Source organism: Thermobia domestica, chromosome 5, assembly GCF_964235325.1.
Source record: "Thermobia domestica chromosome 5, izTheDome1.hap1.1, whole genome shotgun sequence".
NCBI lineage: Eukaryota > Metazoa > Arthropoda > Insecta > Zygentoma > Lepismatidae > Thermobia > Thermobia domestica.
Window position 1 is genome coordinate 11,182,105 of NC_137458.1, and position 20,634 is coordinate 11,202,738.

At 38.1% G+C, this 20,634-nt stretch overlaps 1 protein-coding gene across 37 annotated transcripts in view; it reads left to right on the forward strand.

Moving 5' to 3' along the window:
* LOC145685718 (CUGBP Elav-like family member 1-A) overlaps positions 1–20,634 on the forward strand; it is a 925,590-nt gene that overhangs the window by 132,037 nt on the left and 772,919 nt on the right. The window contains exon 1 of one of the 37 annotated variants that reach the window (XM_081758204.1): positions 872–1,326. The exons of the other annotated variants lie outside the window; for them this stretch is intronic. Within the exon in view, the coding sequence (XP_081614330.1) occupies positions 1,256–1,326 (71 nt within the window). The 5' untranslated portion in view covers positions 872–1,255. Of the gene's footprint in view, positions 1–871; positions 1,327–20,634 lie in introns of those variants that run through there. 37 annotated transcript variants of the gene reach the window in all.

Here is a 20,634-nt window from a genome sequence, read left to right on the forward strand (position 1 = left end):
CACTGTATCGTTGATTTCACTATATCTCTTACAAACCAGATTCTTTATAGCCACATTCTGTAATACGTATCTAGGTATAAAAATATATTTGGTGACCAATTTATTTAGATATTGGCCAAGTGCCTAATGGTTCTGCTTTCTGCATATGTGGTCAGAGGTTGAAATCTCTGGGTACATTCCTGGAATGCGATCGAAGTAGTAGTTCGGATCCCACTTTGAGGTACGGTGGCTCAGTGGTAGAAAGAGTACTTACCTTTGGTGTATGGGTTTCCTGGTTCGATTCCCGGCCGCCAAGTAAGTTTGTGTCCGTGGGATACTCCCCCATTCTCCCACATTCCCATTTCACCGTTTTTTTCATCTCATTCACTTCCCTTAAATTATCCGTCTCTCTCAGCCCAAAGAGAATAAATGTGGGACGTTAAATTGTAAGATTTTTGGATTTTAAGCATTCGACCTGTCCCATTTAGCCTGAGTGCTGAAAAGATGATTAAAATCCAATCAATGGAGGATTGGAAACCCGAAAAATAAAACATTCATTAGATTTTTTTAAAAAATGATGTATTCAAGAAACAAATGTGAAGCGAGAATTTGTTAAAAATTGAAAAGTGTATGACGCCATGATGTCGCAGTGGCTTTACACGTTCGTGGATAGAAACGTATGCAGAAGGGGAGAAAAAAGGTGAATGGGGGTCAAAGGATGTAACTCAGAGCTAGGCTGCCACTGTCGAGTGAGCAATACGGGGCCTTTGACCCTTCCTCTCCAGTTACCACACAGAAAGCTACCTCGGGATTTTTTCCCTCTCGTTTCCGCATGCTGTCGACAGGTGGTAGCACTGGCGCAAAGTCTCCGAGAGCGGAAATACGTTTTCGCGTGGTGTAGGCTGGTTGGCTGAATGCGGGGGGTTGCCACGAATACTCGGCTGTTTATTTTTTCAACTGTACTTGTTGTGCCGTGGTAGTGCTTGTCCACTCGTCCCGTTTGTCCCTTGACGTAGCTGTCCCGTTTTATTATTATTATTTTGGACCAATCGTGAACTTTCGTGATTGTGTATTTATTGTTGTCATTCGATTATAATTTGTGTGTGTGTGTGTCTGTGTGTTTACATTTGACAAATCAAATTTCACTTTTTTTTTCTTTCTTTCGTTTTGACAACCAAGCTGATTACCTGTCCGAAGTGTAAATCGATTAGATCCACACAAGTTAATAGAACAAATCCATAAAAAGTGCTTTTCCACAGTGTTTGTTAACCAAGAAATGCCTGTTCTTCGCATTGGTGTAAACAGAGAATTATCACCTCCAAAAATTCCAGGAACTTTGTGGAGCAGGTAAATTAATATTCGCTTTTTAAAATTTGCCCAAATAAATAGTAAATAAATGATAAAATAGCTCGTTGTATATCACGAATAATGTATTGCTGGCGCGTCCATTTTTAAATATTTCTATTAGTTTCGTACACTGCACACAGAGTCATCTTCTGGACCTTTTGTGAGTTAAGGAATGTACCTTTAATCCGAGATGAATGGGGGAAGAATAATTGTAATATTAGTTTGTTTATAAAAATGTATTTGTTTTAAAAGAACATGAATGCACAAATAGGTTGAACTAAGGCTTTCTGTAGGCATTACTTCCTGTAATTTTGTGTATAGTGGAATGGTTTGGGCATTTCCACTGAATTCTATTTTTGATTCAGCAACCCCTGATTTTTCGCAGTTTTATCTAGTATCTTTGAAGTACGATCCGCTTGCGTTAAGAAGAAACGAATTATGGGTTAACAAATTCAATAACCCGCTACCTCTCTTGAGAGGAGGTGCCATGACTCGATCATTCAGTTGAATTGTCTCTCCATGACCAGAAATTAATGCTCTGAAAAAAAAAAAAAAACTCATTACAAGTAGTACAGTATGTGGGTTAGAAAATAAACAGTAGTAGACAGTCTGATGCAGGGGCGGATCCAGGAGGGATCGGGGTGGTTGGCCCCCTCAGGAGAGGAAACTTTATTTTATATATAAATAAAACCCATCCCAGAGTTTGGAGCTCTTAAAAGTAGCTCTAAGTAGCAGTACTACAATCCACGCCCCCCCCTAGAACTCCGTCCTGGATCCGCCCCAGGTCTCATGCTATTTTTTTAAAATACATGTACCACAGTACATAGATCTAGGAGAATTTTAAAATATATATATATATATATATATATATATATATATATATATATATATATATATATATATATATATATATATATATATATATATATATATATATATATATATATATATATATATATATCAATTGTTTCGCAGTGAACAATACATTTTTTAGATCCATAAAAATACATTTTCTTTTCTTGGAAACAAGAGATGGCACCACCATAACCAATTGAAAGCCTGAAACAAATTCAAGGATCTTATAAAATAGAGGATCTGCCCTTACAACAAAATCTTGAAGCCATACGTCACAGTTTCGCCACTCCTACTCTGCCCACTGTGCCCAATAGGATCGCAATGTTTTGAGCCAACAATCATGGCGGAAACGAAAGTAGCCAATCAGACGATGGCGGAAACGAGAGTAGCCAATCAGACGTGCCGATGCTCGGTTGTTTTTTGGCTTCATTTATTTCATAGGATGAAGATACATATGGGCAGATCCTCTATCTTATAAGATCCTTGAGCAAATTAAGATCTAAGTGCCATTTGAACAGTTTTGAAATAATGTTTTTCCTCGAGAATTTCTACCGTACGCATACACCTCATGCATTCTATTGACAATGATCTGGACTATTACGCACAGGTTTGGCGCTTAGATCCGAATATATTTAAACTGCCGTGGCCCATGGACCATCATTCCGGTTATAACTCGAAACTTCAGAAAATGGCACTTAGATCGAAATTTACTTCAGGTCTTCAGTTATATTTTGATCAGCTCTATCACCTCATTCATCTGTCAACTGATATACTGTATGTAACGTTATGGTTAAAGAAAACTTAAAAATACTGAAGTTAATCATGATTTTGGAGTTATATCTCAATAACCATATTGTGTACACTACCTTCTTGTTAATGGTCGCGGGTTCGATTCCCAGAGGGTACACTCCGTCGAAAAAGGGCCGGCCTTCTTGAGTGAGGTTTTTCCTCATTCACACCAGGCAAATGCCAGGATAGTACCGAACATACATGTCCTAAGTAGTTTCCTTCCTTCCCTTTCCTTGGGTAGTGTGCTCGCCGAGGGACGTCATCCTTCATACATGACGGTCTAACATGGCCATAGATGCCGAAAACCCAGAAATCTAATTCCTAATCCTAATCCTAGTGACGGGCTAATATAGCCATAGATGCCGAAAGCACAGAAATCTAATTCCTAATCCTATTCGTAGTAACGGCCTAACATGGACATAGATGCCGAAAGCATAGAAATCTAATACCTAATCCTAATAGTAGTGACGGGCTAACATGGCAATAGATGCCGAAAGCTCAGAAATCTAATTCCTAATCCTAATCCTAGTGACGGGCTAACATCGCCATAGATGCCGAAAGACCCAGAAATCTAATTCCTAAATTCTAATCTTCTTGGTGATGTCACGTATGAAAATATTGACAAGGCTGTGATTCAGTATGTTTTATCTTAGTAAATATTATGGTTATCTTTGGTTTACCAAAACTATTTTATACAATTGTATATTTACCATTTGACTGTCCATCTGTTCGAGAGACAAAAAGAAATCTCGTGAACTGTTTGGTGGATCACAATCAATTTTGGCCAGGATGTACAGGGTAAAAAGTTGGGAATATAGTTCATTGAATCAGGTCATATTCAAACCGGAAGTGGTAATAACCACCCATTTCCGGTTTTAATGTTGATCTCTATAGAGCAAAATTAGAATTTAAAATAGCGAGAACCGGTTTTTTGTAATCAATTAAGCCACTCAAGAATATGTTCCAACTCTAACCTTACTAAAACCGGAACTGGTAGAAATCTGCCAGTTCCGGTTTCAATATTGAGAAAGTATCATGCCTTACAAACTAAACTCCTTCATGTGGTGTACACTTAACACTGTTACTTGTTTTATTTATTTTGTGCTTCGTATAAGAAAATTTTATAAATAGTGTTTATTCTTTTTCCAGTTTCCGTATGAAGGTTTCGCCCTCTGTTGAGGTGGGGGTGAGCTTTTAGGATATGTTCAGATATTAACTGTTATAGGTTGACATTGAATCAGATGTTTTAGTTTCCTCGTGAGAGTCTGTGGCCTATAGACAAGAAGAAAATTAGGTACAGACTTTACATTCAACGATTGTTTAAAAATCGATTTTCATATTTTCTTTCATTTGAAACGTTTTCGTCATACAGTAATTTTTATTCTTCAGATTTCTCTCGCAAAAAAAAAAAAAAAGAAAAAAAAGTGAAATATAGCAGGACAGTATTTCGTTTATTGCTTGTGTATCAATTATTTTGCCCTTTAGCATAACGTGGCTGACCTGTTTTTTGATCCCTAAATGTAGAACGTGAATAATGGAAAATCTAAAAATTCCACGCAGGTGATCTTTGATGAACGAAGTTGATAATCATGGAATTCCTTAAGTTTGTTTACAAGATTACGAAAATTCTGACTCATTACGAAAAAATGTTCAGCTACTTTGGACTTCAAGTTGTGCAATTTTCTTCCAGGAATTGGAAACTGTGGAGGGGAAAAAAAAGGAATTTCTAATATTACTTTTTGGAAATACGTTAACAATTTACGTGCATTAAATGTACTGTAAAAATGAAATGAAATGAATTCTTTGAGTTTTAATGTCCTACAATTATGCCTGTTAGGCTAAGGGAGACAGTGATAAAAGGAAATAAATGCTGATGGAAGAATTGGTGAAATGAGAAAGTGGAAGGAAATGCGAGAATCCCGAGAAAACCCACGAGCACGATGTTGTCCACTACAAGCTTACTTGGACGGGCAGGGCCGGATTTAAAAAAAAATGAAATCTTTAACTTTTACGTCCCATGGTTATGCCGGTTAGGCTAAAGGAGACTGTGATGATGAGAGATGAGTAAAATGGTCGAATGAAGAAAGTGGGAGGAAACGGGAGAACCCCGAGAAAACCCACGAGCACGGTGTTTGTCCATCACAAATTCCACACGGCGCGAGCTTGGCTCGAACCAGGGACCCCAAGCACCGGAGGTGAACGCTCTACCACAGAGCCACCATACATTTTTGTCATAAAAAAGTGAGGGGCCTAGGCTCCCCCAGCCCTGGGCAAGATCCGCCACTGTTGAACGCCCACTACATCATGGCACACTTCTTTGACTTTTGTTATTCTAAAATTTCCCGACACTCCCTATGAGACTGGGGGGCGCGGTGGCTCAGTGGTAGAGCGTTCACCTGCTTTGCTTGGGATCCCTGGTTCGATCCCAGCTCGCGCTGTGTGGACTTTGTGGTGGACAAACACCGTGCTCGTGAGTTTTCTCAGCGTTCTCCCGTTTCCTCCCACTTTCTTCATTCCACAATTTCATTCATTTCTCATCATCACCGTCTCCTTTAGCCTAACCGGCATAACCGTGGGACGTGAAACTTAAAGATTTCATTTTCATTTTCGCTATGAGACTGCACGACACATCAATGTGATGCGACACACCAGGTTTTCGTAGGAACCACTGCCTTAGTGTTGCATATGACGGATTGCGAAGAAGGAGAAACAAAGTTACAAAAAATTAGAAATCAGACTTTTTTTCAAAGAATTTTTGTTCTTTTTCGAGAAAGTGTTTAGATTAGTATCCCTTAGAACTAGTAAGTTTGTGTTCCTATTTTCTCATTCCACCAAGTCTTTCATCATCATAGAGCTCCTTCGTGGCTAAGCGGTTAGCGTACGCGTCTTTGGTGCGGGAGACCCGGGTTCGATTCCCGGTGGGAGCTCAAGTGGTTCGGATTCCAGATTAATCAGTAGGTCCACGTCTCATATAGCCTCGCTCAAAATCTACTCAGCTCTTTCATCATCATCATCATTCACGTGCTTTATTCGTCGTCTCCTTTACCCCCCCCCCCAAAAAAAAGGAACACAATCGTGGGAAGTTAAACTAAAAGATTTTCAATTAAATAGGGGGTTTTCAGGAGACATGAAGACGACATGCTATATTTATGTCGCTTATAGCAATTTGATATATCAAACCGTTCCGGAGGCATAATGAAGAAGATAAGAAGCGAGAAGGAGTCGTAAAAGTAAAGCTTGTCGTAGATTGAGGGCTGCAGATGACCTTTGATCCGTGTTTCATGCAGTGCCTTGGCAAGGCAAACATCTCCTGCGCCCGAGTTTCTGATATTCTCAAGAGTTTCCCTTCGTAACATCCCGTCCTGTCTTTCCTTACCAATCAAGATATAGCATTATAAGAAGAATAGTTACGTAGGTTTTGACGTGAATATGTGTCTAAAACGGCAGGAGAAATAAGAAGTGAAACCTCTAAAGAATGGGATACTGGTGGTGAATAAATGTAGGTATATGTGTACGTATATAAGAGGTGTCCGTTAAAGGGAAATTATTAAGTTTTCTGTCTTTTGGCAATTTCTGGGACTTATGAGGCTTTTTTCTTCTTAATTTTCAGTTTCGGCCAGGAAATGTTTCTTCCACTTTTTCTCGATCCTCAGCTTCCTCTTTTAACTCCCAATTTTTCGTCTATTTTTCAAATAATTGATCAGTTGTGTTCTTTTCACTCTTCCTCGCTTTCCTTCCATTTTCCCTCTTTGGCGGTATGAAGAAGACAATTTCTTCGCAAGATGTGTCCAATCCAATTGGCCTTCCCACGAAGGATGCTGGCTAAAAGTGTCCTCTTCTCTCCTATCCGTTTTAAAACGTCTTCGTTTGTTCGAAAATAACCTTACAATACAACATGTTTGGAGTGACAGTCGGAGGGCAGACGATGCCGCCCACTAGCATCGTCACTTGCAAGGTGCCACGCTTATAATAATAGGAGGAAAAGAAAAACATTTGAATCGGTCTTTGCATCTATCTATTAAGAACCATGTTTTCGGCCGTCGCCAGGTTCTAGCCACCCTTTCCTACGAATCTGGTCTCGTCTATATGACTCACGGACCATTTTGTAATTCATTGCTTTCTTTTCAAGTTTGTTATAATTTATTCACGTACTTTATAATTTGCTTTAATTTTTTATTTTGTGACGCCATGAGCTTGTTTCAGACATAATGTGATACAAACTGGCGGTGTATTTATCTTCCAAGTTACGTCATTACATTGAACGGAAAGGCCAACAGGAAGTGTACAGCTGGTGAAAAAAAAAAAAAAAAAAAAAAAAACATCCAACAATGGAAAGTGTGTTATCTCTCATATACACATAGTGATATTATATATAGAGTTACCCTGTTGGTACGCAAGGGAGGGAGGGGGTCGCTGTTTTAACAGCCCCTTAAGCAAGATGTTATACACAAATAAACATTTATCATATTAAGATATGTAAATAAACACCTGAGTTGAAGTAAATGGGTTTGAATCTCCCCCCCCCTTCCTTCTTTGACAAACTTTGGCGTTCCCATATTGAAACCCGGAAGATTTGATGAGTGGTAAATCTTTGAAAGCTTGTTGCTTTGGAGGAATGTTTATTTTTACTCCTTGCATGGTAGAAAAATACATACTTAACCAATACAAGAAACATTTTCATATCAACCAGGTTGGATGTAAGGGTATATCAATAATGGTGCTATGCTAAGGAAATAGCATTTTAGATCCAAAGCTTATATATGAACTGCATGCTATGATATGGCACACTGCCATAACATTAAAAATGTACTATAAGTTAAAATTATGTTTTGCCCTCGACTATACCGACATCTTGATAACACTCGTTATGTCCATCACAACACAACTTACGGATGTTTCTGTTACTCGAGTGGGTAACCGAGATTACCGAACGGTTAATAGGAAACAAATGCCATTTTACAATTCGGTGTTACTGTCATTTGTAAACGTTTCGAGCGTGATTTCTCCCACAGTCTTGTGTATACTTTTAAAATAATCACATTTTTGTAACAAGAATTAATGGAGCTTTTTACACGATAGCCTATGTTATTTTACAGATGTTGTCATTTAATAATAAAGGTTTGACCACTACACCATTGGAAATGGGCGAAATGTCTAACGTTTCTTACAGTGCAGCTTGTTGACATTGATTTCTCAGCACAATTGGTAATAGAGGGTATTCATAACGTTTACTAACGCTAAACATAATCTTGTTTGAGAATTCCTGTCTAATGGGTAACATTTGTGAAGGCGATTTCTCCTAACGTGTTAAGCGAAATTTCAAAACAATAATATTTTCGTAACTAGTATCAAATGTGCTTTCAAACGGTATGTTCTTTGACCCATGTTGCCATTTACGAAAAATGAAGGTTTCGCCACTAAATCGCAGAGAGTTGGGCATTGCGGCTGAATTTGCCTCAGTTATCCGTTCCCCTCAAAACTAAAGTGGACGTGTTTCGGGATTTTTCAAACAAACCCCTCTATTACGAGATACAGGGGGTGTCGATTTTAAGTAAACCTCTCTGTATACGTAGCTGTCCATATAAACAATATTTTAGAATAGCGCAACAAAAAATTGATGAAAAAAAAATGTCAGACTTGAAATTCGGGACACTAGGACTAGGAAATGTGCGTAAATGAATTGCTGTATGTGCACACGCGCGCGTCTTTCATTCCTCCGTCTGCGGACGTCTGTGGTGGTTCGGATTTTATGTTAAGCTGTAGATCTACATTTCACATAGCCTTGCTGCTGAAAGGGACGTTAAACTTAGTCATCCAACCAGTTAATAATTGTCAGCTTCCACCGCAAACATGTCGCCTAGTGCAACGCGACCTTTATTTATTTATTTATTTATTTATTTAAAGATGAATACAACAGGCTACTACCCAATTACAGTAATCTAAGTTACAGTAATTGTATTCATGATATTATCTAATTAATATGACAAAGTAACACAATATTATTAAGATTATTCCTGTACGTTATTGGAATATAAGATATGGAAAAGATACTGATTATAACATATATAAACATAATATCGGAAGTTGTATTTTAAATTTATTCTCATTTACATTAAGAATAATTGCATTGCCATTTTTTCTCAATTTGTAACGTAGCTTGGACTAACTGAAGATCCATCTAATGTCAATGAGAATAGTCATCGTAAAAATATAGGCATTTAGACTATAATACATGATGTTTACAGTCTAAATGCATCGTAGTAGCGATGTCTATATTTTTATCTTGGTTTTGTAACCTTGAAGTCATAGCCTGAGAGTTCGCTCCCCCTTATCTTAATGCTGGCGCCATTTTCTCTCTGTCTGTCCTGGTTTTCCAAGTGTCAATAATAGCTTTGGGATAATTTCGTGGACGTAATATTTACAGTTAGCCAAAAGACATCGCAGCGCTTTCCAACACCTCTTGTATGAACTGAATGTCGACCAGTTATCGTGGCACAGTTCCGGTTCGTCTCTGAAGTGCGCCCCTATCTGTTGTATCGTATTGTTTGTTCCAACGGTTGAATTGGTTTCATTTTATCGCAGGAAATGTTATTTTTTTCGTCATCCGTACGCATCGAGAATGTGGGCTGCACCCGGCTTTTTTCCGTATTAATAAAAACCTTTAAAAAAAAAAAAAGGAACTTCACTCATACAGTTTGTTTCAAGTAATGTATCTTGTGTTTCCTTTTTTTAAAAATATTTTTCGCTCATAAAATACGGGAACACGGTAGCTCTGTAGTTGAGCACTGACCTCTGGTGCATGTGGTCCCTGGTTCGATCACCAGCCATATAAATTTGTGGTAGACAACATTGTGGGTTTGTCGGAGTACTCCAGTTTCCTTCCACTTTCTCATTCCACCAATTCTTCCATCATCATTCACTTGCCTTAATCATAGTCTCTCAGAGCCTAAATGTCATAAATTTGGGAGTTAAACTCAAATATTTAATTTTCGCTCATAAAATACAAATTCTGTACTTAATTTTTAGCGTTAGTATGGATTCAGTGCTTTTGTTTTCTTACATATCATTGCTATTTTATGTAGAATAAAAGGCATTAATACCAGGGGCGGATCCAGGATGGACTTCTGGGGGGGGTGCGTAATACTGCTGCTTAGAGCTACTTTCAACACCTCCAAACTCTGGGATGGCTTTTATTTATATATATAAAATAACAAAGTTGGCCCTTCTGGGAGGGGGACAATTGCCCCGATCGCCCCCCTGGATCCGCCACTGATTAATACGTTTAATCCTAAGCCCAACTAGACTTGTACTACGGAGTGGTCAGGGGGCTGAGACCCCTTTTGATCACCTTTAGCCCTGAAATTTCAGTTATTCGTTGGCATGTATATATGGACACAAGTTAGTCCCCTAAAAATACCTCGTCTCCCCCTGTCGTACTGTTCTGGCTACGTCCCTGCTCGGGCTACCTTATTAATGCAAACGAATCCTTAGTATAGGTCGGATATTACGTATGAGTCTCTTAGGTACCTTCTTCGGGTGAGGTTAGTGGAATTACGTATATAGGCATGCGGACTGCCTGCCACAGAGCTATTTGGTTGGTATTACTAATCAAATGTAATTTCCGAGCTTTCAAATTACACAACCATTTACTACGTGGAACTCCTCTTTCGTTCACCTTTATGTTTTTGACTTTATTTATTTTTAACTCAATTTAGCGCACTCAAAAAATCTCGACCACGTCCCCGTTTTAATATTTTGGCTACGAGCCTGAACTTACGGCCAGGATACCAAAAGAATAAATTTGGTCCTGTACAGAAAATTTGCTTAATCTTAATTTTCGCAGTGGCACCCAAATTATTCTTTTGTTCATAGCGCGTTATGTTTCAAATTTAAAGAAGCTTTATTTAGCGACAGCGACGTGACATAACCATCCTGAATTTGTGCTGAAAAGACTGAGTATCCCCTCTTACTCTTCCCCACCCTACTGTTTCGTTATGGATGGGCAGTCATTTCTGCCTTTTCAGCAAAGAGGAACACCCGGGAAAATGAGGGGTTCAAGGTCTATTTTTTTTTTTTCGTTTTTAATCAATCGCTCAGATGGACAATATAACACGCAACCAGTAAGCGAACCTTCATATTCGTTGTCATTATGACAGATTGGCGTTTTTATCATACATACCATGGTCTTCTGACGTAATACTATGTAACAACTGTCAAGTTATCTAGTGTTATAAATGTATGGTAGGAAAAAAAAGTACGTCCATGACAATTAAGTGAACATTTAAATCGAACAAAACGAGATAGGTTCCTGATTAAGATTTCGATTTTAAAAAAGACCGTGTTGTTTCTCCTGAGTTTTGGAACGATTGTACACCACAAATTAAAGTCGTGCTTATTTATAAATCCTTTAATTCTTTACATTTACCAAATGTATGTATGTACTGTCTTTAATTACACGTCGTTGCGGTGTATTAATTCAGAAACATGGACGAGAAGAAAATGAAATCTTTCAGTTTTACGTCCCACCAGGGTCGGCTCCTATCATATGTGCAACACGTTCATTTGCATGAAGTGTCAAGTTTCAAGGGGGTGGCAAAATCTGTCATAACTAGGCCTATATTATTTAAAATAAATATTTTTAGTTGGAAACAGACTTCATGATGATGGTAGTTAAATTTACTGAGCTGAACTTGTATTTGAATACTACGTTCATAGATCATGTTCAGGTCGCATTAGTTTGTCACACGGACAGTGCTAGTGAGACATGGAATCCTCTTATTCTCCTCTATCTCTAGTATAATTTCTACTCATATTCTCGTCAGTCTTTCTTTTCGTTTTTTCCTGTAATCTTTGTCTCATATTTCTTGTACTGTTTTCTTTCCTTCCATTTTTTTTCTGTCCTAATGGAGTTACTTCTAGTATTTATCTTACTTTGAAATTCTTTATCCTGTTTCTTCTGCTTTTGCCTTCTTCTCCCCCCCCCCCCTCAAAAACATCTTTCCCGTTACCTGTAGTTTCTTTCGTTAGTTTGTATTTAAAATTCAGGATACGTTAGAGTATATTAATATTGGGTTTGTACACAGTTCTGGAGTACGATTGTTTTTGCTCTTTGTTCAGAACTTGTGACTTTAATCCATTCAAGCATCTCCCGGCTGCTACTGTTAGTAATTTGTGTGTCTATCCGGCTTTTCTTTTTTTCTTTTTTTTTTCTTAATCCGAGGTCTTAAATAGGTGTAGTTCTACCCGTGTTCTATTGTTTAATTCTTAATTTTTATTCTTAGAAAATTTTCTTTATCATTCATGTATTATCAGTGAACTTTTTTTGGAAGCTACTCTTCTTTGTCTCCGCCTTTTCCCCAAGTTTGTATGGGGTCCTCGTTCCTTTCCTTTACTTTCCTGTATCCTGGGCGTCCTCTATTAAATATTAAAAGAAACTTATTATGCATATTCAACCGAATAGGTGTACTCTTGGAAGGGCGCCGATTCCGGTGGGGGGCCAAGGGGACCTGGGCCTACCCAAAGCTCATTGAGTCCCCCCCTCATTGTATTTGTGAATATACAATATTTGGCATAATTTGAATGCAATTTGTCTTAAAATCCTCATGTGTGTCGTCTGCATCTGAATGCCCCCCCTTCCCGAAATTTACAGAGAAATCGGCGCTCTTGTACACTTGGACCGGTCGAAAAAGTTCATTTTTAAAAAAGTCGTAATACCGCAGAAAAGTTGGAGAGTCGCGTCATTCAGCCAGTCAGTAAAATTGGTTATATTCGCAGTACCATGTGTTAATTCTCTGTATCTCTAGATTCAGTACTTACGAAAAAAAAAAATCTGTAAGTACTGTTTTTGAGAATAGAGTATTTTTTTTCTCCATCCCAGCTTTTAGAGAGACAATTAATACATGATGTGGCTGAAACATAATAATTTAATTTTCAACAGTATCCTATCAATGGGAAAGTAATTGTTGCCGATGGGTGCAAATCCAGTTCGTTTCTATAACATGTGTTTAGTTTCCTGTTTGAAGCTAAATGTTACGTTGCGTGACACAAACCGATATGAAATGATGATCCTCATGTTTGTGTATTTTGGTATAATTAATAATAATAATAATAATAATAATAATAATAATAATAATAATAATAATAATAGTGTTGCCACGAGACGAGACATTTCTCGCGTCTCGTCTCGTCTCGTAAACGAGACGAGACACGAGACGGGACAGACTACTTGTCCCGACTCGAAAACGAGACAAGACACGAGACGAGACGGGACGTCTCGTGAAATGTCTCGTCTCGTCTCGTGTCTCGAAAATGAAAACGCTGGCGGGAATGGCCAAGATTGAAATTGCCAGTGGTCATATAGATTGCAAAAGGAAAATCCCCTTTGTGAGAAAACATGTTGAAAAGCCTTCATAGAAAAGTGACCTCTGTCTATTGAATGAAACAATCGTGATACATGAGCTTCCAGGAATATCATCCTTAATGTCTTGTCCCCAATTCCCCTTGCTGTAAACTGAGGACTTCTCATTTTTTTTTATTTCTGGCTGGAATGATGACAAATAAAATCAAAGACAGGGAAGATTTTTACAAGGTCAAGAAACCGAACTACCACCACCATCTATTCAATTTGAAAACTGTGTAAGGTCTACACTTGTCTTTATTCTCTGGTGGCGGTATTCTTTTTGCTATATGAACCGAAAACGGCAATTGAAGTATGTCATCTTGCAACTAAAATTTTGTCTTCTCTCTCTCTCTCCCCCCCCTCTCTCTCTCTCACACACACACACACATAAAAACACACTCTTACCATTTTACGAATCGCTCGCTTATTATACAGCAGTCATGTTGTAAAATTCACCTCTTCGTTTGGAAGGCGGGCGGACGACAAAAGAAGCAAAGATATTATCGACGAACCCTTCAAATTGTTTGCTTTCAGCAAATTTATGATACTAATAATAACACTTTAGGTAAAGAAGTTTTACAGGGGGACCTTCGTTTTGTTACGCGGAAATGTTTGATCTGACCAGAGTGCGAAATTGCCCTCTGCTTCGAGAGGAGGGGAATACTTCCCTTTCCTAGTGAATAATATTCATTAGGACCTGAATTATCTTCAGAAATTGTTTCTTACAGGCGCACTAAACCTCTCGAACTTGATAAGTGTAAAGAACATTTGGTATAATATTCATGGAACTCCGTTGAAAGCAGAAAATATCATGAGAATGATCAAAATTCGAACATTGAAGAATATAATTAACAGAAAAGAAATAGGATACCCAAACCATATTTTTAAACCTGCTATAAAATGTATATATCCTATATTTTTACTAATTCCTTACTCCCATGAAAGTATCCTGGGGAGGATATTCTCTCCATTTTTTTCAGACTGAAATCCTTTTATCCCGTACGATCCCCCCCCTGACACAGTACGAAAAAACAAATGTTGTTAAAATCCATACACATGACCCTTCCGGGACTCAACCCGGGGCCTTCAAGCCGATGGTCTATCGCCACAGACCGCTCGGCTTGGTATGAAGATGTACGTTATATGATTGCGAATAGATCCCGACAATATAAGGAACTTTAATCCAAAATGGCCACACAAAAATCAACTTTTTTTTTTTTTTGTTTGTTTAGCCATTAGCTAATCTGGGTGTACTGTCATGAGTTTGTTACACAAACGGGGCAAGCACCACATAGTAGCACACACCCCGCGGTTATGGGAACAGATTTGAACCATGGAGATGAAGACTGGCCCCAAGCATTCTTTCGTCCGATGTGTCGTTCAGCTCCCATTACTATGGCACTTTAAGTAGAGCTTAGTGTGCAGTAACATATAAAATTTCAATCAAATACTTTCCATTACTCAATAAAATTATTTGGTTCCGAGCTTTTTTTTTTTTTTTAAATAATAATTGCAACAAATCTATATATGCTAAAATGGAAAGTAGTTTTTGGATTGTTATGGGTTAACACTGTGAAACCTAAAGGCTGGAATATATGAAATCAAAGTGTACACACATATCTATCTCTCTATTTATCTATATATCTTTCCATCTCTTTCTCTCTCTCTCTCTCTCTCTCTCTCTCTCTGTATATATATATATATATATATATATATATATATATATATATATATATACAGACACTATAAAGCAAGTGGGCTGATAGTATACGATAGTGTCGGGGATGATGACACCTTTACATCGAACTTTGCTTGTCGTGTAAACATTATTTAACATTAGTGTCTTCATCTTCGACGTACCTATGAGCAATTTACTGTATATTCGTGTATTGAAACTGGTGAAACAAATTTCAATGTTTTAGAATGAAAAAAAAAAAAAAAAAAGGCCAGGGTCGAGAAACCTCAGACAACTAACAGCAGAGATATATTATCTTGTAAACTATTTGTCCTTGCCTTGTGAGCTTATTTGAATTTATTTTTAAGACCTTTAGGCAAGTTTGGCCGAATGGATGATGATGGGAAAATTAGTGGAATGAAGAAAGTGGTAGGATACTAGACAACTTCGAGAAAACACACACATTCGAAAAATGAAATGAAATCTTTGAGTTTTACGTCCCACGGTTATGCCGGTTAGGCTAAAGGAGACAGTGATGGTGAGTAATGAATGAAATGGTGGAATGAAGAAAGTGGGAGGAAACGGGAGAACCCCGAGAAAACCCACGCACACGGTGTTTGTCCACCACAAAGTTCACTTGGCGGGGCTGGGATCGAACCCGAGACCCCAAGCACCAGAGGTGAACGCTCTACCACTAAGCCACCGCGGTCCCCACATACATTCAATGTTTGTCCACCACAAAGCTCACATGGCACTAACCGAGATCGAACCGACTACCACATACACCAGAGGTGAAGGCTTCACGGTGTAGCTACCGTGACATTTCTTGTTTTGTGTGTTCTGGGTAATACTTGTAACTTACAAGGGAAGAGAGGGAGATCATATATCGAAGTGGAAGATGGTTTATATACCAATCGAAAGCACTAATGAAGCCTATTACAAAACTGTAATAAACATTTTCCGAATGCATATACTATGGGAGTTATATGGATATATAGAGTGTCCAGATAATCCGTTACCACCCCTTGAAATCGCAAACGATAAGACAGATGCCAAAACTGGAAAACATGATTTTAAAAGTACAACGTATCAAAGCAAAAATTCTTGTGACAAGGCCACCCGCAGTGTACTGGGCGGGATCCAACTCAAAAATTACAAAAGGTAAGGGGGTCAAGTAGCATATCGTTCGAAACTTCTTGGGAAATGAAAGAAGACGGAACAAGTCTCAATACTCTAAAATTACCCTGTGCAAAATGGCGGCCGGTCAAACTGTCAGCAAAAACGTCATTGTAAAGTCGATGGCCACCCCCCAAAAAATCCTGAAACGGTGAGGCAGATGTCAAAACAGGAAAACATGTGTGTCATCATTTCAAAAGTACAATGATTGGAAGTAAAAATATTTGTCTCTGGGTCCTCCACAATGTCCCAGGCGGGGTCATGTTCAAATTGTTCAAATGGCAAGGGAGGTCAAGTAGCACATCGTTTAAAGCTGTTATTAAATGAAAGCAGAAAGAACAAGTATGGACGCTCTACGATAATACTGTGCAATAGGGATGGTACCGAGACCGAGACTAGTCTCGGTCTCGTCTCGGTCTCGTCTCGAATCATCGAGACGAGACCGAGACCGAGACGGACTTTTATATACCGAGACGAGACCGAGACCGAGACGGACTTTGAAATACCGAGACGAGACCGAGACCGAGACAGACCTCTATAGATCGAGACGAGACCGAGACGAGACTTAGGTCAGTCTCGAAAGTCTCGGTCTCGTCTCGATTATTAATATTAATAGATACTAAAGTTGCCTTCACTCAAAATTTCTTTCGTTGCTGTGTTAGATAATATGAGAACAGTTGACTGATGTACAGTGGCGTATTTAGGGGGTGCTTATCGGGCTCAAACCCCTCCCGAAATAAATTTATGATCATTTTTTGCATTGCACGTACAACGCAAATGTTACTTATTCGTTCCTCAAGCCTCTCCGAAACAAAATCCACTGCTGATGCAAATAGAATTCTCTCTCTCTCTCTCTCTCTCTCTCTCTCTATATATATATATATATATATATATATATATATATATATATATATATATATATATATATGAGTCGCGGTGCCCCCCAGGGCCGCCATGCATAGGTTCCCGGGGCCCAACTTTAATTTTAAATGGAAGCAAAGGCTAAGTGGTACCTCGTTCGATAGATCTTTAAAAACTAAAAAGCGTTGTGGCAAAATATCTTTCATATCGGGCACTGTATTCAAAATGACCGCCAAGACATGTTGCCTCTATCAAATACAGTAAAACGTGCAGTACCACTAATATGGAAACGGTTGAACATAAATGAACCGAACAAAATCTCAAATAGAAAATGTCATGTGGCACATCGAATGATATTGTCGCGGAGGCTTGCAGGGCCACCCTTCATGGGGGCCTAGGGCGCAACTTCAAAATTGTAAATGGAAACATGGGGTGAGTGATATCTCGTTCGATATATCTTTAAAAACTAAAGAGTGCTGTTGCAAAAGATTGTTCATATGGGTCACCGTTTTCAAAATTACCACCAAAACATGATACCTGCATCACATAAAACGTCCAGTATCACTAACATGAAAACACCAGAACAAATATTCGAATAGGAAATCACAGAGGGTATTTATCATTCTATAGCTCGGGAATGTTGCAACAGTCGAAAAGATGATTAGAGTGAAAGTGCCATAATGGAAAGAAAGAAATCTAATTCCTAGAAAATTATCACTCTAACCTCACTCCGTAAGCGAGTGAAGTGGGAAGGATCGGTGAAATTACAAATGAGAGCCTTAGTTTTTGCAAATTGTATCTACGGAACAAAGTTATTTGAAATGTGTTTTTATAAGGGATAAATGTCTCTGTAATTGTGATAAAGTCAATGAAGAGCTAAGAATAGAAGTCAATGGAGAGCTTTTGTGAACGTGGCATTGAACCTCCAGGTTCCATAGGCCATAGAGTTAGTTAGTTAATGGGATAAAGTATGTAAAATTCTTGTTAAATGGTATCTTCCATTTTGATTGCTGGCAATAGTTTGATGCAAAAATGAATCAACTGAAATGCGAAACAAATTTGTCGAACAATGCAATTTTAGAACAATGTTTACAAACGTTGGTTTTGTTCAACAGTCGTCTGCATGATATTGGTTTGCTTCTTTTCCTTCTATGTCTTTTTGCATGTGATAGAATATGAGTTTCACTGAGGTGTCCACAGTTACATTCCGAATAACTTTCAACAGTAATTTCTGTTGTGGTCCTTTGTAACGAAACGGTACATAGTGATGCAGATATGTCCCAAAAATCTTGCACGCATTGCGTTAAATTATCAGGGGCGGGCAAAATGTTGTTAAACTTGAATTTCACCTTATTTGTATTCACCTTATTTCACTTTATTTTTATTCATTATATTACCAGTCATTTGTACACACAAGTGTTTCAGACAAACCATATCTATTGCAAATGAAAGTGAGGTTCTCATTTGAGATTTTACCATTCATTCCCGCTTCACCTACTTACGGACAGAGATCGGAAAGATAATTTTCTATCATTTCCTCTTTTGCAACATGTCAATTACACTTTAATAATCTTTTCTCCGTTGCATTATACTCCAGCCGTGAAATGATAAATACCCTCTGTGCTTTCCTATACGAGTTTTATTCTGTTCATTTATCTCCCAACTATTTTCGTATTAGGGGTCTAGTGGTACTGGACGTTTTATCTGATACAGCCACCATGTCTTGGCGGCCATCTTGATTACGGTGACCGATATGAAAAATCTTTTGCCACAACGCTTTTTAGTTTTTAAAAATCTATGGTATTACTCGCCCCATGTTTCCATTTTAAAAAAATTAAAGTTTGGCCCTGGGACCCGATGAAGGGCGGTCCCGGGAGGCGCCGCGACAACACCATTCGGTCTGCCCCATGGCATTTCCTATTTGAGTTTTTGTTCGGTTCATTTATGTTCATATATATACAGCCGCGGACCCAGTATATGATCATGGGAGGAGCTAAACATGGTTTGCCGCTTTATCCAGTGTAAAGAAAGTAGGATTGAAGCCCATTTTATCCAGTGTATACCTAAGCGTTAAGGGGGGCTATAGTCCCTATAGCCCTCCCCTAGGATCTGCGGTGTATATATATATATATATATATATATATATATATATATATATATATATATATATATATATATATGCTGAAATTTTGTACCAAGTTGGGAAATTCTTCCAAATACTCTACAATACCACTAGATAAACAAGCAATGTTGCTAAAACAAAATAAAGTTGTATTTTCTCAAATGCGCTACGTAAAGTATTACATATTTCTAATTTAGTTATTTAACGAAACCACAATAGCCCATACATTATTTAGTATAACAAAGGACAACACAGTATGACTAACATCAACATTTTGGAGATCTCTAATAACTCAAATGGCATAGCCGATGCAATGCGCATCAACTGTATCTTAGCGCAGGCCCGTATCCACGGGGGGCTAGGGAGGGCCGGGCCCCACCTAAACTCTGGCTGGCTCCTTAGAAAGTTTCACGGTAGCTTGCAAATGAACTATAATATGGTGATGAAGTATAATATGATTGAGTCGGGCCCCTCCTAACTTGTACCGCCCCCCCCCTAAATTTTTGGGCTGGCTACGGGCCTGTCTTAGCGTCAAATACTATGATCATGGAATAGTATATTTCGAATGAATGAAGGAACAAAGTTACAAAAAACGGAAAATTTAAATGTTTCTAAAGACTTTACTTCGAAAACGCGCTAACATATCACGTCTCATCATGTAGATGCTTCCAAAAGACTTAAATGCTTATAACGCCATTTACAACAATTGTTATTTCAAATCGTTTCAGAGATCCAAACATATTGGTAGTAATTGTATACTGCTTAAAATGACGTACGTATTTGTATTAAATTTTTATAATGATCATTGCTTTCCTTTGCTTCTATAACATTACAACAATAGTTTTTGGTGGTTTTAATTATTACAGTTAACAAGTCGCAGTTACATTATTTTAAGCAGTGTTGCCCACTTAAATATATTGCTAAATATTATTCTAAATATGTGCAAATAACGTAGATAAACTGCAAAATATTTTAGAATTACTCGTACTTTGTTTTATGGTGCAAGAATGCTTTCAAGAGACGACTTTTTCATAGTCTTTGGGCTACTTATAATGTTAATGTTTAAGTCTTACAATACATGTAAGACTTAATGTTATTGTTTAAGTCCAGCAATACATGTAAATGCAAATTGTAACTGGAATTAAATGTAACTGATACATTTTCAGTAACACTATTTGTTCCCCCTAAGCCTTAGGTCTGGTGTACACTTTATATTAAGACCGTGCTTAATTAAAAGTTCTAATTACACCCTAATTACATTTCGATTGTTTTAGTTTGACCACCAACCATCTCAAACTCGATCCATACCATATGGAATTATTCAAGGACTTACAGTTAGTAATACACAGTGTTCATTCTTGTTTTGTTTTGTTTTAGTTTAACGTCCCACAGTTATGCTAGGGCGGCTAAAGGAGACGTGGAGCTAATGAT